The 26979-nt window shown below is 44.6% G+C and overlaps 1 protein-coding gene across 1 annotated transcript in view; it reads left to right on the top strand.

Annotated features, from left to right (window-relative positions):
• Positions 1–25133, top strand: part of ncf4 (neutrophil cytosolic factor 4) — a 95200-nt gene extending 70067 nt beyond the window's left edge. Inside the window, exons 8-10 of the mRNA XM_072272099.1 lie at positions 5226–5380; positions 7589–7654; positions 23024–25133. Coding sequence (XP_072128200.1) covers positions 5226–5380; positions 7589–7654; positions 23024–23225 — 423 coding nt within the window. The 3' untranslated portion in view covers positions 23226–25133. The remainder of the gene's footprint in view (positions 1–5225; positions 5381–7588; positions 7655–23023) is intronic.
• Positions 25134–26979: the final 1846 nt, after the last annotated feature.

The following is a 26979-nucleotide window of genomic DNA, read 5'->3' as shown; positions in this document are numbered from 1 at the left end:
GTTCTGCTGATTAACATTGTTTAAATATTTGGCATGCAGGATATCATGATAATGTCATTCCAAGCCAGAGTGACAACTTCTGCCATGGAGAATTAACCGAGCTTCTTGGGCTCAAGTGTAGGGTGATGTAATTGGTGGAAATGTACAAACCCCATTTCCAGAAAAGTTGGGATATTTTCCAAAATGCAATAAAAACAAAAATCTGTGATATGTTAATTCACGTGAACCTTTATTTAACTGACAAAAGTACAAAGAAAAGATTTTCAATAGTTTTACTGACCAACTTAATTGTGTTTTGTAAATATACATAAATTTAGAATTTGATGGCTGCAGCACACTCAACAAAAGTTGGGACAGAGTTAAAATAAGATTGAAAAGTGCACAGACTATTCAAGTAACACTGGTTTGGAAGACTCCACATTAAGCAGGCTAATTGGTAGCAGATGAGGTATCATGACTGGGTATAAAAGTAGCGTCCATCAAAGGCTCAGTCTTTGCAAGCAAGGATGGGTCATGGCTCACCCCTTTGTGCCAAAATTCATGAGAGAATTGTTAGTCAGTTCAAAAGGAGCATTTCTCAATGCAAGATTGCAGAGAATTTAGGTCTTTCAACATCTACAGTACATAATATTGTGAAAAGATTCAGAGAATTCAGAGACATCTCAGTGCGTAAAGGTCAAGGTCGGAAACCACTGTTGAATGCGCGTGATCTTCGAGCCCTCAGGCGGGACTGCCAAAGAAACCGTCATGCTACTATGACAATTATAGCCACCTGGGCTCGGGAGTATTTCGGAAAACCATTGTCACTCAACACAGTCCGTCGCTGCATCCAGAAATGCAACCTAAAACTGTATTACGCAAGGAGGAAGCCATACATCAACTCTGTGCAGAAACGCCAGTGAGTTCTCTGGGCCCGAGCTCATCTCAGATGGATTGAAAGACTGTGGAATCGTGTGCTGTGGTCAGATGAGTCCACATTTCAGCTAGTTTCGGGAAAAACGGGCATCGAGTCTCCGTGCCAAAGATGAAAACGACCATCGAGATTGTTATCACCGAAAGGTGCAAAAGTCGGCATCTGTGATGGTATGGGGGTGCATCAGTGCCCACGGCATGGGTGACTTTCATGTATGTGAAGGTACCATTGACTCTGAGGCGTATATTAGGATTTTAGAGAGACATATGTTGCCATCAAGGCGATGTCTCATCCTGGGATGTCCATGCTTATTTCTGCAGGACAATGCCAGACCACATTCTGCACGGGCTACAACAGCGTGGCTTTGTAGACACAGAGTGCATGTGCTTGACTGGCCTGCTGTCAGTCCAAATCTATCTCCTATTGAAAATGTATGGCACATCATGAAGAGGAGAATCAGACAACGGAGACCACGGACTGTTGAGCAGCTGAAGTCTTATATCAAGCAAGAATGGACAAAATTTCCAATTGCAAATCTACTACAATTAGTATCCTCAGTTCCAAAATGATTAAAAAGTGTTATTAAAAGGAAAGGTGATGTAACACAATGGTAAACATGCCTCTGTCCCAACTTTTGTTGAGTGTGTTGCGGCCATCAAATTCTAAATTTGTGTATGTTTACAGAATGCAATTAAGTTGGTCAGTAAAACTATTGAAAATCTTTTCTTTGTACTTTTGTCAGTTAAATAAAGGTTCACGTGAATTAATATATCACAGATTTTTGTTTTTATTGCATTTTGGAAAATATCCCAACTTTTCTGGAAATGGGGTTTGTACAAAATTCACAACCACCGACACTGTTGGAGTTTCATTTTAAGAGCCTGGTCTGACATGATGACATAATTACAAGAAGAGTTTTTAGCAGGTTTTGAGTTCAGTTTTTTGGTGTTCAATAAATCAGTTGCTATGGCTTTTCTGAAACGTAAGGTGCTTCCACCATTTCATTTGCGAAAATCTCCCCAAAACTCTGGAGTGGGGCATGTACCTTTGGACTCAGTGAACCATGCTGAGGGTCACCAGTTTGCATCCTGGGTGTAAAATACCTGGCTTTGATGGAGAAAGGGTAAAGTTAGGCCTTTCACCCTACATTTTGCTGACTCTTCAGAATCAGGATCCGGTTTAATACCATTGACATATGTTATGAAATTTGTTATTTTGCAGCAGCAGTACAGTGCAAGATGAAAAATTACAATGCGTTACAAAAAAAAACAAATAGTGCAAAAGAGGAATCTGATGGTGGAGGAGAAGAAGCCATGACTAGGACATTGAGCATTTGTGGTTAAGCTCCTGTACCTCTTCCCCAATGGTAGTAATGAGGGGAGAACGTGTCCCAGATAGTAAAGATATTTATCAATGGATGTTGCCTTCTTGAGACACCACCTTTTGAAGGTGCTCTCAGTGGTAGGGAGGCTTGGAGCTGGCTGACTCCATAACCCTCTGCAGTCTCTCTGGATCAGTGCATTGTAGCCTCTCCATACCAGATGGTGATGCAACCAGTCAGAATGCTCTCCACTGTATATCTGTACAAATCTGCTAGAGTCTTTGGTGACATATCAAAGACTCCTAATGATTCTGCCATGGCTTCAGATTCTCAGAATTCAGATTTATCACATGGAAATGTACAATCAAATGCATCATTTGTATTAACCACCAACACACCTAAGTATGAGCTGGGTGCAGCTGGCACACACTCCAACACCAACATAACATGCCCACCTTGCCTAGTAGAACAGCACAGAGCACAAGAGGCAAATATCCTTACATGCTGAGGCCCGATGGCAACTCTCAGACACTAACTCATACCTACTCCTTGAGGAGAACTCCACTCCACACCACCAAAAATCTGTCTCTGACACTATCACTGACCTTATCCACTCTGGAGAACTCCCTACCCTCGCCACCAAACTCATGGTTCCCTTATCCCGCACTGCTTGGTTCTACCTCCTACCCAAGATCCAGAAACTGGACTGTCCGGGTAGGGCTATTGTCTCTGCCTGCTCCTGCCCTACTGAACTCGTGTTCTCATCTCTTGACTCAATTCTATTTCCCCTTGGTTCATTCCCTTCCCACTTACATCTGCGATTCTTCTCATGTCCTTGATCTCCTCAATAACTTCCAATTCTCTGCCCTAACTGCCACATTTTCACCATGGTGGAGGAGCAACACCTGAGATTTTGTCTGGGTACCCTCCAACCTGATGGCATGTATTTCAGTTCCCTTTCCAATGTGTCAATCCTCTTGTATCAAAATGAGGCCACCCTCAGGGTGGAGGAGCAACACCTGAGATTTTGTCTGGGTACCCTCCAACCTGATGGCAGGTATTTCAATTCCCCACCAGCCCCCATTCCCCACTCCGATCTTCTCACCCACCTATTACTTCTCCCTGGGTCCCCCCTTCCCTTTCTCCTATTGTCCATTCTCCAGTCCTATCAGATTCTTCCTTCTCTAGTCCTTGACCTTCCCCACCCACCTGGTTTCACCTATCATCTTCCAGCTGGCCTCTTTTCCTCTCCCACCACCTTCCAAATTCAGGCACTTCGTCCCTTCCCTCTCAGTCCTGAAGAAGAGTCTCAGCCTGAAACATCAGCTGTTTACCCTTTTCCTTTGATGCTGCCTGGCCTGTTGATTTCCTCCAGCATTTTGTGTGTTTTGCTTTGGACTTCCACCATCTGCAGATTTAGATTATGAAGACACGTAGTCCTCTTTTATTGTCATTTAGTAATGCATGCATTAAGAAACGATACATTGTTTCCTCCGGTGTGATATCACAAAACACAGGACAGACCAAGACTGAAAAAGCTGACAAAACGACATAATTATAAGATATAGTTACAATAGTGCACAATACCATAACTTGATGAAGAAGTCCATGAGTACAGTAAAGTTCTAAGTTTCTCAAATGTCCCACATCTCACGCAGACGGAAGAAGGCAGAAAAACTCTCCCTGCCATGCTGACCACAATCCAACTCTGAGTCATCCGAAAACTTCGAGCTCTGATCAGCTCTCCACACCGAGTACTGAGCGCCATCTCTGTCCGAACGATTCAACCTCCTTCTCGGTCGCCAAAAGCAGGCAAGGCCGGGGATTTTGAGGCCTACCCTCTGAAAGATTCCCGACCACACAGTAACGACAGCAGTGAACGGGCGTTTCCGAAATTTCTCCAGATGTTCCTCTGTGCTTTCACGTCCATTCTCCATCAAATCAGAATTGTCCACGGCCCCTATTTAACAGATACAACATCATTTTTCACCGAAGGGCTGCGCACACGCGGGCACGCCACCATCTTCTCCTCTTTTCTTGTGTTTTTAACTATCTCTATAGGGCTCCTGCAATTTCTGTACTTGCCTCCCTCGGGATCTGAGGGAAAACCTTGTCTGGCCTTGCGGATTTATCCATCCTAATTTTCCTTAAGGCAGCAAACACTTCCTCCTTTGTAATCTATATAGGGGCCCATGTCTACTGTAATCTGTATGGGAGCCTGTGCCTGCTGTAATCTGTATAGAGCCTGGGTCTGTTGTAAATAAATCTTTCGTTGCAACCACACTTCAGTGTATGTGTGCACATGACAATAATCTCAGTTTGAATCCTCTTGTCTTCCTGACCTTCCTATTCCACATTCATTTCTTTTTTCTTCCAAATTACAATAAGTTTGATGTTCTTTATCCTAATATTTCATAGAATGAGGGCATTTGGCTCATTCAGTCTCTGAGAGATAACCTCAGCTCCATTCCCACTTACGAGGGGTGATTGATAAGTTCATGGCCTAAGGTAGAAGAAGTCAATTTCAACATCATCCCCTCCTACATTTACACACGTAGTCCAGCGGTCGGGGAGCATACGGATCCCTTCTTTGTAGAAGTCGGCGTCTTGGACCTCCAGAAAGTGGTCCACAGCAGAAGTGATTGATAAATTCGTGGCCTACGGTAGAAGGAAATGAGTTATACAGCTCTCATCACATGCACATGCAGTTCAACTCTTTGAGTGATTATGCAGAAAATTTGAAGTTGATTTTCTCTTGTTTGTAAGTTAGTAGGTTAATTGGTCATTGTAAGTTGTCCTGTGATTAGGCTCGGATTAAGTTGGGGATTGCTGGGTAGTGCAGCTCAAAGGCCAGAAGGGCCTGTTCGATCAGTATCTCTAAATAAATACCACCGCATCACCCAGCTCCGCAGCATTCTAGCAAATGATGATCCTTTTACGTGTGTCTTCACTGATATTTCTCTCTTTCTCACTGTTGTCCTCCTGCAATAGGGCATTCACTGCGGCAACACAGGCATCTTCCCAAAATCCTTAGTGAGAATCATTAACGATTTATTGCAAGAAGTCCCCGCTACATATAAAGAAGAGAGTTCTGTGGTCCACCGATTGCGATGTGTCTACCATGATATCCACAGTTGTGAGATTAGGTGAGTGTGAGCAAGCTCATTCATTTGAAGGGGTAAAACAAAGGAATGTGGCTGCTTTACATTGCTTCTCGGTACAAGATCATTTACCAATCGGGCTATCAGAATCAAAATTGGCTTTCTTATCATATGTCATGAAATTTGTTGTTTTGCATAGCAGTGCAATGCAATACATAAAATTTACTATAAATAACCATAAGGAATATGAATATATTACACACATAAATATGCAGTGCAAATTAAGAGCAAAAATAGTGCGGCAGTGTTCCTAGGTTCATTGTCCGTTCAGCAATCTGATGGCGAAGGGGAGTGTCATACTTTGGACTGGTCACCGGGGGTGGGGGGGGGGTGCGCGTGGGGTGCCTGAGTCCTTCAGGCTCCAAACATCCTCCTTCCATGATTACTTGTTGATTATTTTCACCTGTGCCTTGTTTTAGTCAAGGGCAGCTCTGTCTTATTTTGTTTCTCTGGTTTAGTTGCCTTTGTTTTGGTTTGCCTTTGCTTGGTCCTGAGTTTACTCTGTGCGTGTTCTTGAGTTCACTACTAGCCAGTCCTTTAGTGAAGGTTCTTTATTCAACTCCATCCTTGTCTCTGGTCTACTCTGCACTTGGCACCACCTGCTCTTTGTCTCTCCTGATAGTCCATGGTTTAAAGATACTGAGCTTCACCATAACTACCCTGGTTCAACCCAGACTGGAAACCACTCCTTATTAAAGCAAGGAATAGACCCCACCATCTTGTTCCAGCCTGTACCAGATATTTGCAATTCATCCTGGCCTTTGATCGATCAAATCTCTCTCTCAATTTAGGGAGTTGGGTTCTGAAACTCCACGCCCTGACTTGTCTCCACTTCACACGCCCAAACTCTGTCTCAATATGCCTTGACCTCGCTGTGACCAGTTCTCAAACATGCCTCGATCTCACTCTGACCACTTCTCGAACATGTCTCGACCTCACTCTGACCATTGCTCGAACATGCTGACCTTGCTCCGACCCCTTCTTGAACATGCCTTGAGCTCACTCTGACCATTTCTCGAACATACCTCGATCTCACTGTGATCACTTCCCGAACATGCCTCGATCTTGTTCCAATCACTTCTCGAACATGCCTCGACTTCGCCTCCACTTTGCATCACACCCACATGCCTCGACCATTGAGAAAGCCTCACATTCACTAGCCTCTTCATTGTTTGTGCTGATCGTTTACCATAATTTATTTTACAGAAAAAGTGTTGTTAATAAAATAGTTAGTTGTATTTCTTGCTTTGGGAACCACCAGTAAGTTGTTGCCCACCTTCTGTAGTGCCATCTTAAACTGGAATTTACCTTGAACTTTGAACTAAGTTAACACAAGTGAGCACATGATTACACAAAGACGAGGAAATCTGCAGATGCTGGAATTTCAAGCAACACACGTAAAAATTGCTGGTGAACACAAAAGGCAGCAGGCCAGGTAGCAGCAGGCCAGGTAGCAGCTATAGGAAGAGGTGCAGTCCACGTTTCGGGCCGAGACCCTTTGTCAGGACTAACGAAGGGTCTGTCCTGACCTGACGAAGGGTCTCGGCCGAAAACGTCGACCGTACCTCTTCCTATAGCTGCTACCTGGCCTGCTGCGTTCACCAGCAACTTTTATGTGTGTTACATGATTACACATTACTGTTTGAGGGGGGAGCTTCAAAAAAATTTAATTGCCCGTAAACTGCTTCAGGATGCAGTGAAAGGAAAGACAGAAATGTCTTTTAATGAAAACAGAGGGGGTTATTCATGATCTACAGCACTGAGACCAGTTAAAGATTAGTTTTTTTTGTCATATGTACGTGAACATTAAAACATTGAGTGAAATGAGCTGCTCGTGTGAGGGAAGTGCTGGAGGTAGCCCACAAGTGGGACCACACTTCCAGTGTAAACACGGCAACACTTTCTAACCCTAACTGCTACGTCTTTGCAATGTGGGAGGGAACCCACCTGGCCACAGGGAGAATGTACAAACTCCTTACAGGCGACAGGGGGAATCGAACTGCAACCTTACAGCCGGCACGCTGGAAGGCCTTGCAATAGCCGCTTCACTACCATGATGCCGAGTTGGTTACCTGTGCTGAGTCCCTGCCCCTCTTCATGACTCTGGTGTTAGAGATCGGAAAGAACCTATATCACTGTAGACATATGGAATGTTGGTGAAACATTGTACTCACTACATATTTACTATTGCAGGGATATCTATTTGGAAAGTGGTGTCTCCCTACAGCCGGAATATACATTCCTCTTCTCCTTGATGAGGTATGGTATGCATAGGCAAACAGCCGTGACTCAACAGCCTCCTTTTAATAAGATTTCTTTGGGTTATTGCTTTATTTTTCTCTGCACTCATTTGCTGATGGTGAAGTGCTCAGGGTTGGTGGACATTTCTCTAACAGTTGCTCCCATTGGTTGACAGCTCAAGGGATCCATTCTATTACCATGGAAATCACTGCAAGTCATTAAGACAGAGATCAATAGGCTTTTGATTGGTAAGGAAGTATAAAGGTTATAGGGAGAAGGCAGGAAAATGAGGTTGAGATTTAAAAGATGTTAGAGATGATTGAATGGCAGAGTAGATTGAATAGGCTGAATGGCCTAATTCTGTACCTACAGCTCATGGTTTTATGAGGGATGGTAACACCTCCCCCCCCCCACATAAGCTTCTCTCTCCACCTCCTTCATCTTTCACCATCAGAGTCATAGAATCATAAAGCATGAAAACAGGCATTTCAGCCCAATTCATCCATGCTGATCAAAAGTCCCATCTGAGCTAGTCCCAGTTGCCATGTTTGGTCCATATTTCCCTGAGCCTTTACCATCCAAGTACATGTTAAATTTTGTTAATGTACCTGCCACAACCTCTTCCTCTGGCAGCTCATTACGTATACTGACCACCCACTAGGTGAAAAGACTGTTGCTTTGGGTCCCTATCAACTCTCACTTTAAACCTATGCCCTCCAGTTCTTCAAAGCAACACACAAAATGCTGGAGGAACTCAGTAGGTCGGGCAGCATCCTGGAGGAAATAAACAGTTAATGTTTTGGGCTGAGACCTTTTATCAGGACAGGAAAGGAAGAGGGAAGAAGCCAGAATCTGTAGGTTTTCATTCTCTAACCCTGGGATAAAAGGCTTTGTACATTCACCCTATCTACCCCCTTGTGATTTTATACAGCTCTATAAGATTGCTCTCATTCTCCTATGCTCCAGTGAAAACTGATGTAACCTGCTCAACTTCTCTCCGTAACTCAGTCATTTGAGTTCTAACAATTTCCTCATATATCTCCCCTGCGCTCATTCCAGCTAATGAAATCTTTTCCTACAACAGGTGACTAACAGTGAACACAATTTCCAAGTGTGGCCTCACTGAGAAAGAACTATGTTGGCAAGCTACCTTTCTTTATCACTTCAACCAAAGCAGAGAATTCTGTCCAGATGCAGGATCTCGACTCAAAACACTGTCCATCTCTCTGCCTCCACTGATGCTGCCTGAGTTCCTCCAGAATTTATTATAAGCACAAGAAATTCTGCAAATTCTGGGAATCTTGAGCAACACACGCCTAAGATGCTGGAGGAACTCATCAGGTCAGGCGGCATCTATGGAAAGAGAAGCAGCCCAGTTCTAGCATCTGCAGTCTTTTGTGTCTCCAAACCAGAAAATGCTGAAAACACTCAGCAGGTCATGCAGCATCTGGGGAGAGAGGAATGGAGTTACTGTCTGCAGCCAATGGAACTTAAAAGAAACTTTCTGATGGGGGATCGTCAGCCTGAAGCATTAAGTTTAGTTTCAGATTTCCAGCTTCTGCAATATTCTTATTTTCAGTGATTTCAACAGCCGTGAGGTTGCAACTCTATAAAACTCTGGTTAGACCACCCTTGGAACCCAAGAAGAGCAGCGTGAGCTGCCTCAATGACTATCGTCTGGTAGCACTCACATCTACTGTGGTGAAATGCTTTGAGAAGTTGGTCATGGCTAGAGTCAACACCTAGAATCAAGAAGGACCTGGACCCACTACAGTTTGCCTAAGGCCACAATTGGCCAACAGCAGACACAATCTCAATGGCTCTCCACACAGCCTTGGATCACCTGGACAATGCAAATACCTATTTCAGGATGCTGTTTATTGTCTATAGTTCGGCATTTAATACTATGATCCCTACAGTCCTGATTAAAAAGCTACAGAACCTGGGCCTCTGTACCTCCCTCTGCAACTGGATCCTTGACTTCCTCAACAGAAACCACAATCTGTGCGGATTGGAAGTAACATCTCCGCTTCGCCGGCAATCAACACTGGCACACCACAGGGATGTGTGCTGAGCCCACTACTCTACTCTCTCTATATCCATGACGGTGTGGCTAGGCACAGCTCAAATGCCAACTTTAAATTTGCTGATGATACAACCATTGCTTTCGGAATTTCAGATGGTGATGAAAGGACATACAGGAGTGAGATACCATTTAGAGTAGTGTTGCAGCAACAACCTGGCATTTAGTGTCAGCAAGACCAAAGAGCTTATTGTGGTCTTCAGAAAGGGTAAAATGAGGGAACAGAAGCCAATCTTCAGCGAGGGATCAGAAGTAGAGAGAGTGAGCAATTTCAAGTTCCTCGGTGTCTATATCTCTGAGGATCTAACCTGGATGCAACATATGTATGCAACTAAAAAAAAGGAAAGACAGCGACTATATTTCATTAGGAGTTTGAGGAGACCCGAAGACTTCTACAAATGCACCATGTAGAGTATTCTGACTGACTGCATCACTGTCTGGTATGGGAGGGGCTACTGCACAAGATCGAAGTAAGTTGCAGACTTGTAAGATTAGTTAACTCCATCATGCGTACTAGCCTCTGTAGTATCCAAGACATCTTCAAAGAGTCCATCATTAAGGACCCCCACCACCCAGGACATGCCCTTTTCTTATTGTTACCATCAGGAAGTACAGAAGCCTGAAGGCACACACTCAGTGATTCAGGAATAGCTTCTTCCCCTCTGCCATCCAATTTCTAAATGGATATTGAACCCGTGAGCACTACCTCACTGCTTTTTATTTCTGTTATTTTGCACTGCTTATTTGAACTTAACTCTTTTATAGATATGTAAATGCTTAATGTAACTCAGTTTTTTTTCTCTACATCTATTATTTATCATGTACTTCATTGTACTGCTGCTGGAAAGGTTAACAAATTTCATGACGTATGCTGGTGATATTAAATCTGATTCTAAATATGGTGTTCAGTTCTGATCACCTCACTATGGGAGGGATGTGAAAGCTTCAGAGAGGCCGTATTGGATATTTACCAGGTTGCTACTGGATTAGAGAGCATGTCTTATCAGGATAGCTTAGGTTAACTAGGCTTTTCTCTGGAGCAAAGGAGGATGAGAAGTGACTTGCCAGATATATGCAAGATGATATGAGGCATCTTTTGAGCAGATAGTCAGAGACTTTTTCCTGGGTGGAAGTAGTTAATACGAGGGGGCATAATTTTAAGGTGTTTAGAGAAAAGTATAGGGGGAATGTAAGACATAAGAGTGATGGGTGTATGGAACACCCTGCCGGGGGTTGTGGTAGAGGCAAATACATCAGGAACATTCAAGAAAACAACAGGAATACTGCAGATGCTGGAAATTCAAGCAACACACATCAAAGTTGCTGGTGAATGCAGCAGGCCAGGCAGTATCTCTAGGAAGAGGTACAGTCGACATTTCAGGCCGAGACCCTTCGTCAGGACTAACTGAAGGAAGAGTTAGTAAGAGATTTGAAAGTGGGAGGGGGAGGGGGAGGTCCAAAATGATAGGAGAAGACAGGAGGGGGAGGGATGGAGCCAAGAGCTGGACAGGTGATTGGCAAAGGGGATATGAGAGGATCATGGGACAGGAGGTCTGGGGAGAAAGACAAGGTGGGGTGGAAACCAGAGGATGGGCGAGGGGTATAGTCAGAGGGACAGAGGGAGAAAAAGGAGAGTGAGAGAAAGAATGTGTGTATAAAAACACATTATTCTCCGTAACTTCCGCCACCTCCAATGGGATCCCACCACTAAGCACATCTTCCCCCGCCCCCTCTCTCTGCTTTCTGCAGGGATCGCTCCCTACGCGACTCCCTTGTCCATTTGTCCCCCCCATCCCTCCCCACTGATCTCCCTCCTGGCACTTATCCTTGTAAGCGGAACAAGTGCTATACATGCCCTTACACTTCCTCCCTTACCACCATTCAGGGCCCCAGACAGTCCTTCCAGGTGAGGCGACACTTCACCTGTGAGTCGGCTGGGGTGATATACTGCGTCCAGTGCTCCCGGTGTGGGCTTCTATATATTGGCGAGACCCGACGCAGACTGGGAGACCACTTTGCTGAACACCTACACTCTGTCCGCCAGAGAAAGCAGGATCTCCCAGTGGCCACACATTTTAATTCCACATCCCATTCCCATTCTGATATGTCTATCCATGGCCTCCTCTACTCTATAGATGAAGCCACACTCAGGTTGGAGGAACAACACCTTATATTCCGTCTGGGTAGCCTCCAACCTGATGGCATGAACATTGACTTCTCTAACTTCCGCTAATGCCCCACCTCCCCCTCATATCCCATCCATTATTTATTTTTATACACACATTCTTTCTCTCACTCTCCTTTTTCTCCCTCTGTCCCTCTGACTATACCCCTCGCCCATCCTCTGGTTCTTCCCCCCCCTTGTCTTTCTCCCCGGACCTCCTTTCCCATGATCCTCTCATATTCCCTTTGCCAATCACCTGTCCAGCTCTTGGTTCCATCCCTCCCCCTCCTGTCTTCTCCTATCATTTTGGATCTCCCCCTCCCCCTCCCACTTTCAAATCTCTTACTAACTCTTCCTTCAGTTAGTCCTGACGAAGGGTCTCGGCCTGAAACATCGACTGTTCCTCTTCCTAGAGGTGCTGCCTGGCCTGCTGTGTTCACCAGCAACTTTGAGGAGCATTCAAGGAACTCTTAGATAGGCATATGGATGACAGAAGAGTGGAGAGCTATGGGGTTAGACTGATATTAGAGTAGGTTAAAAAGTTGGCACAATATTGTGGACCAAAGGTGCTGGGCTGCGCTGAAGAGTTCTATGTCGATGATCATTAACATTGAATACAACTGAATTGGGTCTATAATAATTAATGATCACTGATATTGAATGCTACTGAATTGGATCTATGATAATTAATGATCACTGACATTGATTACTACTGAATTAGGTTGATAATAATTAATGATCACTGACATTGAATTCTACTGAATTGGGTCGATGATAATTATTGATCACTGACATTGAATGCTTCTGAATTGGGTCTATGATCATTATTGATCACTGACATTGAATGCCACTGAATTGGGTTTATGGTAATTATTGATCACTGACGTTGAATGCCACTGAATTGGGGGAGTCTGTTAAAGGTTAACCACATTGGCATGTTCAGAGAAGTGAGGAGGAAGGTTCCCTTCCCTGCAGGAAATTAATAAACTAGTGCTACAGGATAAAAATCTAACATTTACTGTATCTGTTACTGAGGATAGATTTCTCTGAAATCAGAATTATTTGATGACTTGTATTTAAATTGCCCAGCTGCTGAGGTGGGATTTGAACAGCTTTTTGGATCAATGGTCCAGAACTCTGGCTACGAGCCAAGTGACTTCTGGCTACCAAGGTCAAAACTGAGTTTATTGTCATATGCACAAGTGCTGCATTGATGAAGGGTCTTGGCCTGAAACATCAACTGTTATTCCTCGCAATAAATGCTGCCTGATCTGCTGAGTTCCTCTAGCAGTTTGTATGTTCCAATGTAAACTTGCAACAACATCAAAGGTACAACATTCCTGCCAAAAACATAAATTATACAAAATTATACAAGAAAGAATGCAATGAGAGCAAATAAAACAATGTCGATTGTAGAGCATAATGTGGCAGATTGCTAATGTTGTTCCGTTGTTTAAGAAAGGCTGTAAAAATAAACCAGGAAATTATAGATCATTAAGCCTGATTTCAGTGGTGGGAAAGTTTTTGGAAGGTATTCTAAGGGACCAGATATATAAATATTTGAATTTGGATAGACAGGGCCTGATTAGGGATAGTCAGCATGGCTTTGCATGTGGTAGGTCGTGTCTAACCAATCCTATAGAGCTTTGAGACCATAAGACCATCAGATATAGGAGCAGGATTAGGCCATTTGGCTCATTGAGTCTGCTCTACCATTCAGTCATGGCTGATCCTTTTTTCCCCTCCTTAGTCCCAACCCCTAGCCTTCTCTCCATAACCTTCGATGTTGTGTCCAATCAAGATCCTATCAAGCTCTGCCTTATACACCTTATGACCGGGCCTCCACAGCTGCCTGTGGTAGTAAGTTCCACAAATTCACCGCCTCTGACTAAAGAAATTTTTTGCATCTCTGTTTTGAATGGATGCCCCTCTATCCTGGGGCTGTGTCCTCTTGTCCTAAACTCTCCCACCATGGGAAAACCTGTCCACATCCACTCTGTCTAGGCTTTTCAACATTTAAAAGGTTTCAATGAGATCCTCCCTCATCCTTCTAAACTCCAGTGAGTACAGACCCAGAGCTACCAAACGTTCCTCATATGATGAGCCTTTCATTCCCAGAATCATCCTGTGAACCTCCTCTGAACCCTCTCCAATGCCAGAACATCTTTTCTTAGGTGAGGAGCCCAAAACTGTTCACAGTACTCAAGGTGAGGCCTCAACAGGGCCTCAGCTTCACATCCCAGCTCTTGTATTCTAACCTCTTGAAATGAATGCTAACATTGCATTTGCCTTCTTCACCACTGACTCTATCTGCAAGTTAACCTTCAGGGTGTTCTGCACAAGGACTTCCAAGTCCCTTTGCATCTCAGATTTTTGATTTTCTCCCTGTTTGGAAAATAGTCATTTATTTCTACTACCAAAGTGCAGGACCGTGCATTTTCCAACATTACGTTCCATTTGCCACTCTTTCCCATCTCCTAATCTGTCTGTCCTTCAGCAGCCTACCTGTTTCCTCAACACTACCTGCCCCTCCACCAATCCATATCAGCTTTTCAAGGAAAGTTGATGAAGGCAAGGCAGTGGATGTTGTCTACACAGACTTTAGCAAGGCCTTTGACAAGGTCGCGCATGGGATGTTGGGCAGGAAGTTTCGTCCACTCGGCATTCAAGATGAGGAAGTAAGTTGGATTAGACATTAGCTTTGTGGGAGAAGCCAGAGAGTGGTAGTAGAAGGTTGCTTCTCTGACTGGAGGCCTGTGACTAGTGGAGTGCCACAGGGATCTGAGTTGAGTCCATTGTTGTTTGTCATCTATAACAACGTTCTGGATGATAATGCAGTTAACTGGGTCAGCAAATTTGCGGGTGACATCAAAGCTGAGGCTGTCACAAACAAGGGAACATCTGCAGATGCTGGAAATCTGAGCAACACGCACAAAATACTGAAGGACCTCAGCAAGCCAGGCAGCATCTAGGGAAAAAAGTACAGTTGATGTTTCGGGCCAAAACCCTTTGGCAGGACTGGAGAAAAAAAAGCTGAAGAGTAGAATTAAACAGTGGGGGGAGGGGAGAGAGAAACACCGGATGATAGTTGAAACTTGGAGGGGGGGGGATGAAGTAAAGAACTAGGAAGTTGATTGGTGAAAGAGACAGAAGGCCATGGAAGAAAGAAAAACAAGGGAGGAGCACCAGAGGGAGGTGATGGGCAGGCAAGGAGATAAGGTGAGAGAGGGAAAAGGGGATGGGAAATGGTGGGGGTGGGGGGCATTGCCAGCAGTTTGAGAAATTGATGCTTATGCCATCAGATTGGAGGCTACCCAAATGGAATATAAGATGTTGTTCCTCCAACCTGAGTGTGGCCTCATCACAACAGTGGAGGAGGCCATGGATGGACATATCGGAATGGGAAATGGAATTAAAATAGGTGGCCACTGGGAGATCCTGCTTGTTCTAGCGGATGGAGCGTAGATACTCGGTGAAGCTGTCTCCCAATCTATGTCGGGTCTCACTTATACACAGGAGGCCACTCCGGGAGCACCAAACACAGTAAATGACCCCAACAGACTCACAGGTGAAGTGTTGCCTCACCTGGAAGGACTCTTTGGGGCCCTGAATGGTAGTGAGGGAGGAGGTGAACGGGCAGGTGTAGCACTTGTTCCACTTGCAAGGATAAGTGCCGAGAGGGAGATCAGCGAGGAGGGACAAATGGACAAGGGAGCAATCCCTGCAGAAGGCAGAAAGTGGGGATGGAGAGGGAAAGATGTGCTTGGTGGTGGGATCCTATTGGAGGTGGCAGAGGTTTTGGAGAATTATGTGCTGGACGCAGAGGCAGGTGGGGTGGTAGGTGATGACAAGGGGAACTCTAACCCTGGTAGAGTGGTGGAAAGATGGGGTAAGAGCAGAGGTGTGTGAAATGGAAGAGATTTGGTTGAGAGCAGCATTGATGGTGGAGGAAGGGAAGACTCCTTCTTTGAAAAAGGAGGACATCTCCTTCATTCTAGAATGAAAAGCCTCATCCTGAGAGCAGATGCGGTGGAGACGGAGGAATTGAGAGAAGAGGATGGCATTTTTACAAGTAGCAGGGTGGGACATGCTAGTCCAGGTAGCTGTGAGAGGCTGTGGGTTTGTAATAGACATCAGTGGATAAGCTGTCTCCGGAGATAGAGACAGTGAGATCGAGAAAGTGAAGGGAGGTGTCAGAAATGGACAAGGTAAATCTGAGGGCAGTATGGAAGTTGGAGGTAAAGTGGATGAAAGGTGGATTGAGGCTTTAGTGGACAGCAAGGAAGACAATCAGAGCTTACAGTGGGATTTGGACCAATTGGAAAAATGGGCTGAAAATTGGCAGGTGGAATTTAATGCAGACAAGTGCACTTCAGTAGCACCAACCAGGGTAGGTCTTACACAGTGAATGGTAGGGCACTGAGGAGTGAGGTAGAACAAAGGATCTGGGAATACAGGTGCATAATTCATTTAATGTGGTGGCACAGGTAAATAGGGTAGTAAAGAAAAGTTTTGGCATGTAGACCTTCATAAATCAAAGTATTGAGTACAGGAGATGGGAATTTATGTTGGAGTTGTATAAGACATTGGTGAGGCCTAATCTGGAGTATTGTGTGCGGTTTTGGTCACCTACCTACAAGAAAGATGTAAATAAGTTTGAAAATTTACAAGGATGTTGCAGGTCTGGGGGACCTGAGTTATAAGGAAAGGTGGAATAGGTGAGGACTTTATTCCTTGGAATATAGGAGACTGAAGTGAGATTAGAGGTATACAAAATTATGAGGGGTATAGGTAGGATAAATGCAAGCAGGCTTTTTCCACTGAAGTTGTGTGGGACTACAACTCAAGGTCATGGGTTTAGGGTAAAAGGTGAAATGTTTAAGGGGAGCATGAGGGGAATCTTCCTCACTCAGAGGATCATGAGAGTGTGGAACAACTGTCCGTGCAAGTGGTGCATGCAAGCTTGGTTTCGAAGTTTAAGATGTTTGGTTAGGTATATGGATGGGAAGGTTACAAAGGGCTATGGTCTGGGTGTAGGCCAATTGGTCTAGACAGTTTAATAGTTTGGCATTGGCTAAATGGGCTGAAGGGCCTGTTTCTGTGTTGTAGTTTTCTGTGACTCTACTTTGCTTTTGGATACCTTGAAGTGGGTGAAAGTATATGTCATTTTCAGGGGAGCAGAGACCATAAGACGTCGGAGGAGAATGAGGCCATTTGGCCTGCTGGGTCTGCTCTGCCATTCATACATGACTGGTTTAGTTTCACTCTCAACTCCATTCTCCTGCCTTCTCACCATAATCTTTGACTCCCTTACTAATCAAGAGCCTATTTGAAGATGTTGAATATGTGGAATTCACAGCAATCTGTGGGAATGGTATTCCACAGATTCACCATCCTCTGACTAAAGAAATTTCTCTTCGTCTCTCTCCTAAAGGAATGTCCTTCTATACTGAGGCTGTGCCCTGTGGACAGCACTGTGGTTGGGTGCTGCTGACATTAAAACCGCTCCATCCTTTCACAAGCATCTTGACCTATCACTATGCTTATGCTCTTACCAACATGATCCACTTCAGCAAATGCAAGTGCCTTTAGCATTGTGATGGTTATGCAGCTCACATGATTATGCCCTTACAGTAATGGCTGCAGACACAGCTCACTTTCATACATGATTATGCCCTTACAGTAACGGCTGCTGATACAGCTCGCTTTCATACGTGATTGTGCCCTTACTGTAATGGCTGCAGACACAGTTCACTTTCATACATGATGACACCTTGATCAACATGATTGTTGGCATGCCTCTGGTTTGCACAGAGATTTGCCCTCACCAATATGGCAGCCAGCACCCACTTTGGCACAAGTTATCATCCTTACAATAGTGGAGTCAGCCCTTACCAAAATGGTGGCATGGACAGCTCATATTACAATGCGTGTGAAGGAGGTGTCCACGGTGCCAAAACAACTAGAGGAGCAGAGTGTTGAATCCAGCATTGTAAGGTTCAGATATTACAGTTACGGTGCTGTCTGCTTCAGGACGATGAAACTTTGATTACGGGGTGGAAGAGAATAAATGTGCCATGAATTACCTTTACAACAATCAGTACCATGTTATACTTGGACCAAGAACCATAATATCTAATGTTTTGAATAGGAAATTAATTTTCCCCAAAAGGAATTCCAGACTTGAATAAGGAAATGTTTTTGTGGCTTCCACTGTGTACTCGACAGGCATGGGCATTATACCAAATGTGCTGATGTGTCAGAAGTTTTAATGTTTTTAGAATCAGAACACTGGCATATATCGTGAAATATGTTGCTTTGCAGCAGTACAGTGAAATACATTGAAAAATAATGTTACAATAAGAAATATAAAAAGAATAAATTAAATCAGTCGTGCAAAAAGAGAACAAATAGTGAGGCAGTGTTCATGGGTCATGGACTGTTCAGAAGTCTGATGGTGGATGGGAAGAAGCCGTTCCTAAAACATTGAGTGTGAATTCAGACTCCTGTACAGCCTCATTGATGGTTGTATTCTTATGGAGGCTGCGGACCCTTCATGAAGGATGCTGTCTTTTGAAGGTGCCCTTGATGCTGGGGGGTGGGGGGGGAGGGGGGCTCATGCCCATGATAGAACTGGCTGAGTTTACAACCTTCTGCAGCTTTTTCTGATCCTATGCATTGCTGCTTCCATACCAGGCAATGATGCAACCAGTCAGTATGCCTGCTTTCCACTACAATCCATTACAACACAGTAAGTGAGCAGAATGTTCTTTGATTTGGACATGGAATGGACAGTTAAATTGAAATGAGTTAAAATGGCTGTAACTTTGAACAGGACCAGGACTCTATTGGGTCCTTGCCAGTTACTCATGAGAGATCACTGTCAAATGTAATCACTTTGAAAAGTGTGTGGGAGTCACAAACTTAATCTTTTCAGGGAGCAAACACTGCCTGAGGCCTGGTGAATGAATTGGTGGGGTTATCCCACTGGATGGGGATTCAGCACTGAGTCCAGAGGAGGTTAAATGCAGCAACAATCCGTACAATCCAATGCAACAAACACAAAATGCTGGAGGAACTCTGAAGGTCAGGCAGCATCTTTGGAGGGAAGTAAACAGTCGATGTTTCAGGCTGAGACCCTTCATTGGGACTGCCTGCCCTGCTGTGTTCCTCCAGCATTTTGTGTCAGTTTTGCAAGCTTTTCTGCAGGATCTCTTGTGAGTACCTCCAGCAGATTGTTTGCTACTTTCATTTTTCCTCTCTGTCTGCCTCCATCTATCATTTAACTGCCCCTGTCTCCCATCTGCTACCCTCCCTTACTTGGGGGAAGCAACACTCACAACACGCTGGAGGAACTCAGCAGGTTGGGCAGCATCCGTGAAAACGGTGACTGATCATTTCCATGGATGCTGCCCGACCTGCTGAGTTCCTCCAGCGTGTTGTGAGTGTTGCTTTGACCCCAGCATCTGCAGAGTATTTTGTGCTGACTTGGGGGAAACTGTCCCTCTTCATTCACTCTTCCTCAATCCACCAATCACCACAGACTCTTATCTCCTCTCTCTCTCCCTTCTCCTTATATTGGCTATTTCCTGTCCCAGTGCTTTCAACCTGAAACATCAGCGATTCCTTTCTCCTTCACAGATGCAGCCCGACCCCAGATTACCTCCTGGAGATATTTGTTGCTCCATATTGCAGTGTCTGCAGTCTCCCGTGTCCCTTTGGAAGATAAATCAGGGCTGCATGTGGTGTAGTAGTTAGCGTAACACTATTACAGTGCAATGAGTGGGGTTCAATTCCGTGGCTGTCTGTAAGGAGTTTATATGTTCTCCCCATGACCACGTGGGTTTCCTCCAGGTGCTCTGGTTTCCTCCCACGTTCCAAAGACATACGGATTAGTAGGTCACGTGGGAGGTGTGGGCTATGGGACTGGAAGGGCCTGTTCTGGTGTTGTATCTACACAGAATTAAAAAGGAATGGAGAGAACTGTAACCTCCAATGCATTCTGTCCCCAAACAATGCAGGAACATCAGGAAACCACTGACCTGTGAGCACTGTTGTTCAAACTTTCTGAGACTCGAACAGTGTGACAATATCTGACAATGGTATCACAGTGGCTCAGTTCCCTACTCCTGATTCAGCGAATGGACGTGCGGTCCAGAGACGGTCAGTACCGCTGAGTTATGAACTGCAATTATTGGGCAACACACACAAAATGCTGAAGGAGCTCAGCAAGGAGGGCAGTCCCTCCAGCAATTTGTGTGTGTTGCTCAAGATTTCCAGCACCTGCCAACTCAGCGGTCAAAGTTCAAAGTACGTTTATTATCAGAGTATGTACACATTATACAACCTTGAGATTCGTCTGACAGGCAGCCGCAAAACAAAGAAGCCCAAAAGAACCCATGTGAAAAATAGATTGTCAAACATTCAATGTGCAGAAAATAAAAACACATCATGCCCAGCAAGACAAAACATAAAGCGATAAAAGAACCCACTAAATAAAAGACCGATAAACACCCAAGGTGTAGAGAAAAAACATTGTTCAAGCAGTAACTGCAGACAAATAGCATTCTGAACTGAAGTCCACAGAGTCTCATTGTTCAACATAGTTGAGCACAGAACCGAGTCACGGAGCAGTTATCAGAACCGGCCCGTCCCTCACACTCAGCTCTGACACCGTGACCATTCCAATCAGAACTGGCCTGTCCCTCGCCCTGAGCCCTGACACCGTGATCTTTCCAATCAGAACTGGCGCCTGAATCTCTGTCCCAATATTGGATACGCTCTTGGGCCAAGGCTCCACAGCCTCGACTCAGCCTGTAACCGACCTCTCCGATTCAGCATGGCGCTTAAGTCTCCATCCAAACGTCAAGTTCACTCACCTCAATATGATCTGGGGCCTGGACACCTCCGCCTCAATTTGGCCTGATACTGACCTCTCTGATTCCGCGACGGGCCCGCTACCTCACGCTGCCTTGGTCCTGCCACATCAATTGCCTCCAAGTCCAAAAGGAAGTTACAGACTATGAATCTGCACAGATGCTAAGAATCTGTAGGATCAAGAGGAGATACAGGAGCATCAGGACCCACACCACCAGGTTCACGGACAATTATTACCCCTCAACCATCAGGAAGAAGGTATAGGAGCATCAGGTCTCACACCAACAGATTCATGGACTGTTATTACCCCTCAACCATCAATCAGGCTCTTGAATGAGTGTAGATAACTTCATTCACCACAAAACTGAACTGATCACTGAACACAACTGTTTCAAGGACTCCACAACTCATGTCCTCAGTTTGTTGTTCAGTCATTTAGTGGAGTCCAGCTCTTTATGACCCCATGAACCATAGGGTCCATAGGGTTTTCATGGCAATGATACGGAAGTAGATTGCCAGGCCTTTCTTCCGCACAGTTATCGTTGCTGCCCAGGTTGGGACCCGGCTGGGTTTGAACTCAGGACCATCTGCATTGAAGTCCAGTGCTGATGCCACTACACTGCCAGCCGGCCTGTCCTCAGTATTATTTACCTATCTATCTATTTATTTAAGCATTTTTATTTATACAATTTGTCTTTTGCGCATTGATGGTTTGTCAGTCTGTGTGTATGTAGTTTGTCATTAATTCTGTTGTATTCCTTTGTTCTACTGTGAATGCCTGCAAGAAATTTAATCTCAGGATAGTATTTGGTGACATATATGTACTTTGATAATAAATTTACTTTGAACTTTGAACTTATGTTAATGTATTGGTGTTGGTTTATTTTTCTCACATGTACCAAAATAGATGATCAAATGGTGGAGCAGACTCGATGGGCTGAATGGCCTATTCTGCTCCTATGGTCTTATAAAGCACAGTGACAAACTTGTCTTCATACAGATGCATTGAGGCAGAACAATGTAAAACAATAAATTCAGAATAAAGTGTAACAGCTACAAAGAAAGTGCAGTGCAGGTAAACAATTAAATTAAGATCAATATGAAAGAAAGAAATCTGGAATAAAAGCATGGAGCCAATGTTGTCCCATCCACCCTGCTTCTGGCTTCATCTACATATCATGTTCTCCTTAGCTGGATCCACCTGTCATGTGTCAGCCTTTGCTTCAACCCTCTCTCTCTCACCTCCTTACCCTGGTTCTCTCTCCTCTACAGTCTCAGACCTGAACCAGGGTCTCAGCCTGAAATATCATTTATCCCTTTACCGCAGAGGTTACTGCTTGTTCTGAGTTCTAATTTTGTTTACGTTTCAGAGACCGGCATCTTCAGTCTGTTTTGTCCTGTTCACTGGTGCCTCATTTTGCTCACTGTGGAAGAAAATTCTGTATAAAGGGTTAAACTATCTGAGTGCTAACACCCTTTAATTAACAAACCAGCTATCTAGTGTTAGCCTTTAAGCTGTAGGGCATAACACAGCTGCATTAGCTAAATCAACAACCTATTTCTGTGAATTGTGGAAATTCTAAAAGCTGTGGGAGAAGTCAGACTGTCTCTTGACTGATGTTTCTCACATTTTGTAGAATGTGATAAATTACACAGGATTAATGTATAGAACAAGGCTGTGACTATTGCTCTTTGGAAGACTGGCGATTGCACTATTAGCAAGTCACATCTTTCCTTATTTACCAACGAAGGTACTCTCTAGCCTCTTCAAAGTCCCTGTCCAATTTACTTGTGACCAACTTTAATTGAAACTCCTTAGCAAATTTTTCCCTGACACCCACTGTGTCCTACAATGACTGCAGGGCCTCAGCACTGATGGTCAGTTCTAAACTGCCCTCTGAAACATCCTGACAAGCCATTGAGTTCAAAGGGAAACCAGAGAAGATTGATAAGTGCTGGCCTCCCAAACTGTGCCCAAAGAGTACAAAAGACCAAGGCTCATGGATTCTTGAAGTAAGATATGTTGCTCATTGACTTATTACGACAGGAAAGGCCATTCAACATGTCAGGTTCATGCTAGTGACACACACACTTTGCCATTTTCCCTCATAACCACAAGAGATTCATCAGATGCTGGAAATGCAGAGGAATTCAGCAGGTCAGGGGTTGATGTTGTAGCCTGAGACCCTTCATCAGTACCTTATTTCCCTCACCCGTAACTTGCTGTTTCCAGCATTATTATTTGTGTTTTCTTACTTCCCAGGACCGAGTTTGCAAACGAGGCCATCGCCCTGAACTACCGTGACCCAGAAGGAGATCTGGTTCGCATCACAGACAACATGGACGTGGAACTGATGGTGCTGGAGGCAGAAGAGAAGCCCAGGGTCACTAAACCAGACTTTGCCCCATGGCAACTGCATGTAACAAGGAAGGACAATCTGTCTGTGTACAACACCCACCTGTGAATATGGTCCCACTTACTGCTATGTTAAAGGGTCAGTTATTTTGCAGAGCTATAAAATGGAGAAAAATTATTATCAGGACCTTTTATTAAAGATGAATTCAGATGTTTCGCCTGCATTTTTGATGTCCCTGTTGCTTTTATATATTCTATTTAATTTTATTCTACTTATATGTAAGGGGTTTCTTCTTTTATGTTACTGTGTAGTCTAATTAAAATGGCTTCTTTGTTATGTTATAATTGAAATGGCTTCCTTGTTATGTTAACTGCTGAGAAAGTGCTCCCGCTAGTAGTTTGCTTAGATCATGTTACTGATAAGAGGATGAACAAACCAATTGGGATAGATGTTATTCTTTCTGTGTGTCTGTAAGTTAGTGTGATGTGCGGGTTTTTGGGCAGAAGGTGGGAGAGAGAGAGACAGAGGATGGACCAGGTGCTGTGAGTCCGTTAACGGGGTCGGACCCCGAGCTGGAGTCTGAGGTCCAGGGTTTCGCCAAGGAGAGGAGACGGAGATGGATTCGTGTGGAGCATCTGGTCGACCACTGTGGTTAGTCCCAGACGGCAGGTCGAGGTGGTCCGAGGGGTCACAGGGTGAAGAAGGAGGGTCCTGAGCTCCAACTGTTTGTGCACGAAGAGATTGAACTTTGATAAGTGTGGCGCCTTTTATTTTCCTTTTATATTTTATTCACTATTAATTATATAGTTCCAGTAATATCTATAAACTGTAAATCTTTTAATCGTATCTGGTGTATTGTCTGTTATTTGGGTAGGGCGGGGTACATCACACAGCATCCACACAAACTATTACCCAGTTTGGCGGGGCTGAGTGCTGTTTCCCTAGATGACAGCGAGCTGAGCGACCCTGACGCTGGCCAGGGAGGCTACATATAGATAACAGTATGGAACAAGCCCTTCCAGCCCAACTGGCTACCCACCTATTTAACATTAACCTAACACAGGGAGAATGGACAAACTCTTTACAGATGGCGTTGGAATTGAACTCCCAACTTTGTAAAAGCATCATGCCAACTGCTATGCCACCATGGCACCCCAAAGAAGAGGCACTCCTTTCAACAGGAGCCATGCACAGACACCCCACCTCTCCCGGACATTCCAGGAATCTCTCGCATATTGATAATGGCTCCTTGACACCTGCAAATTATATACAATATCCCAGAAATTGATTTTTTTGAGAGAGAGCGAGCGAGCGAGAGGGAGAGAGAGAGACCGAGAGAGCGAGTGACAGACGTAGCGAGAGAGTGACAGAGAGGGCATCCTGATTGGTCTCTCTTTGTGCTAAGTAGACCTATCAGTTTTCTCTGTGGGCGGGCTTTACAGTCGACCCCTCTCTCTCTTTCATTGTCCATCAGTTTAGTTTAGTGTCCTGCAACGCCATGGCAGAGTGTTCCAAAAAAAGAAAATATAAAACGCACTTCACCCCAGACAACACAAAAGTGTACCCCTGCCTAATTGGGGTCAAAAATAATGACAACGTTGCTCGCTGCACTGTTGGTAACAGTGACTTTTCGATTGCCCATGGTGGGTAAAATAACTGTAAAAGACATGTTGAGGTGAGTTAAACAGGTGTCATTCATTCATTCGCATAGCTAACGTTATTTAAACTAGCTGGCTAGCTGCTAAGGAGCTACCCTATTGATGTCCTATGTGATGAGGCCAAACTACCTGTAGATTTGCTTAAAGTTGTCATAGAATTAAAAAATGACTGCATGATAATATAGTATAATATAATTGTGAATCTGATTGCTTGCAAAATTAACAAATTCATTGACACACACTGCTATGAGGTTGAGACTTCCAGCAAAATGCTGAAATCTGTCAAGCAAGCCACATCACATCATATATATATATACAGTATGTGTGTGTATATAGATTCAATATGTGATCAAATAAATTGTTGTGTTCTTTCATAATCAAATGTCCTGTATACATACACCCTTGGAGGTCGACTGGGGTTGGGGGGGGTGTATATGGGGTTGCGGGGAGCGGGGTGGTGGTGCTACCTCACTGAAATGAGTTTCTGTAGGGTGGGATGTCTGCATGCGGTGACGCTGAGGCTTTATAAGGCACTGGTGAGGCCTCACCTTGAGTATTGTGAACAGTTTTGGGATCCTCATCTGAGAAAGGATGTGCTGGCATTAGAGAGGGTTCAGAGGAGGTTCACAACACTGATTTCGGGAATGAAAGGATTGTACAAGGAACATTTAATGGTCTGGGTCTGCACTCGCTGGAAGTTAGAAGGATGAGAGGGGATCTCATTGAAACCTTTCAAATGTTGAAAGGCAGAGTAGATGTAGAGAGGATGTTACCTATGGTGGGGGAGTCTACGACAAGAGGACACAGCCCCAGGATAGAAGGGCATCCATTTAAAACAGAGATGCGGAGAAATTTCTTTAGCCAGAGAGTGGTGAATCTGTGGAATTTGTTACCACGGACAGCTGTGGAGGCCAGGTTATTGGGTGTATTTAAAGAAGAGCTTGATAGGATCTTGATTGGGCACGGCATCAAAGATTACGGGGAGAAGCCTGGGGAGTGGGGCTGAGGAGGCAAAAAATGGAACAGCCATGATTGAATGGCAGAGCAGACTCAATGAGTCAAATGGCCTAATCCTCCTCCTATAGAAACATAGAAAACCTGCAGCACGATACAGGTCCTTCGGCCCACAAAGCTGTGCCGAACATGTCCTTACCTTAGAAATTACCTAGGGTTGCCCATAGCACTCTATTTTACTGAGCTCTATGTACCTGTCCAGGAGTCTCTTAAAAGACCCTATCGTATCCGCCTCCACCACCGTCACCAGCAGCCCATTCCATGCACTCACCACTCTCCTTACCCCTGACATCTCCTCTGTACCTACTTCCAAGCACCTTAAAACTATGCCCTCTCGTGTTAGCCATTTCAGCCCTGGGAAAAAGCCTTTGACTATCCACACGATCAATACCTCTCATTATCTTGTACACCTCTATCAGGTCACTTCTCATCCTCCGTCACTCCAAGGAAAAAAGGCCGAGTTCACTCAACCTGTTTTCATAAGGCATGCTCCCCAATCCAGGCAACATCCTTGTAAATCTCTGTACCCTTTCTAAGGTTTCCACATCCTTCCTATAGTGAGGCGACCAGAACTCCAAGTGGGGTCTGACCAGGGTCCGATAAAGCTGCAACATTACCTCTCAGCTCCTAAGCTCAGTCCCATGATTCATGAAGGCCAATGCACCATATGCCTTCTTAACCACAGAGTCAACCTGCACAGCAGCTCAGAGTGTCCTATGGACTCGGACCCCAAGATCCCTCTGATTATCCACACTGCCAAGAATCTTACCATTAATACTATATTCTGTCATCATATTTAACCTACCAAAATGAACCACCTCACACATATCTGGGTTGAACTCTATCTGCCGCCTCTCAGCCCAGTTTTGCATCCTATCAATGTCTCCGCTGTAACCCCTGACAGCTTTCCTCACTATCCACAACACCTCCAACCTTTGTGTCATCAGCAACTTTACTAATTCATCCCTCCACTTCTTCATCCAGGTCATTAATAAAAATCACAAACAGTAGGGGTCCCAGAACAGATCCCTGAGGCACACACACCACCGGTGACCAATCTCCATGCAGAATATGACTCGCCTACAACCAATCTTTGCCTTCTGTTGGCAAGCCAGTTCTTAGATACACAAAGCAATGTCCCCTTGAATCCCATGCCTCCTTACTTTCTCAATAAGTCTCGCATGGGGTAC

This window comes from Mobula birostris, chromosome 11, assembly GCF_030028105.1.
Source record: "Mobula birostris isolate sMobBir1 chromosome 11, sMobBir1.hap1, whole genome shotgun sequence".
Lineage (NCBI taxonomy): Eukaryota > Metazoa > Chordata > Chondrichthyes > Myliobatiformes > Myliobatidae > Mobula > Mobula birostris.
This window is presented reverse-complemented; position numbering and strand designations above follow the sequence as displayed.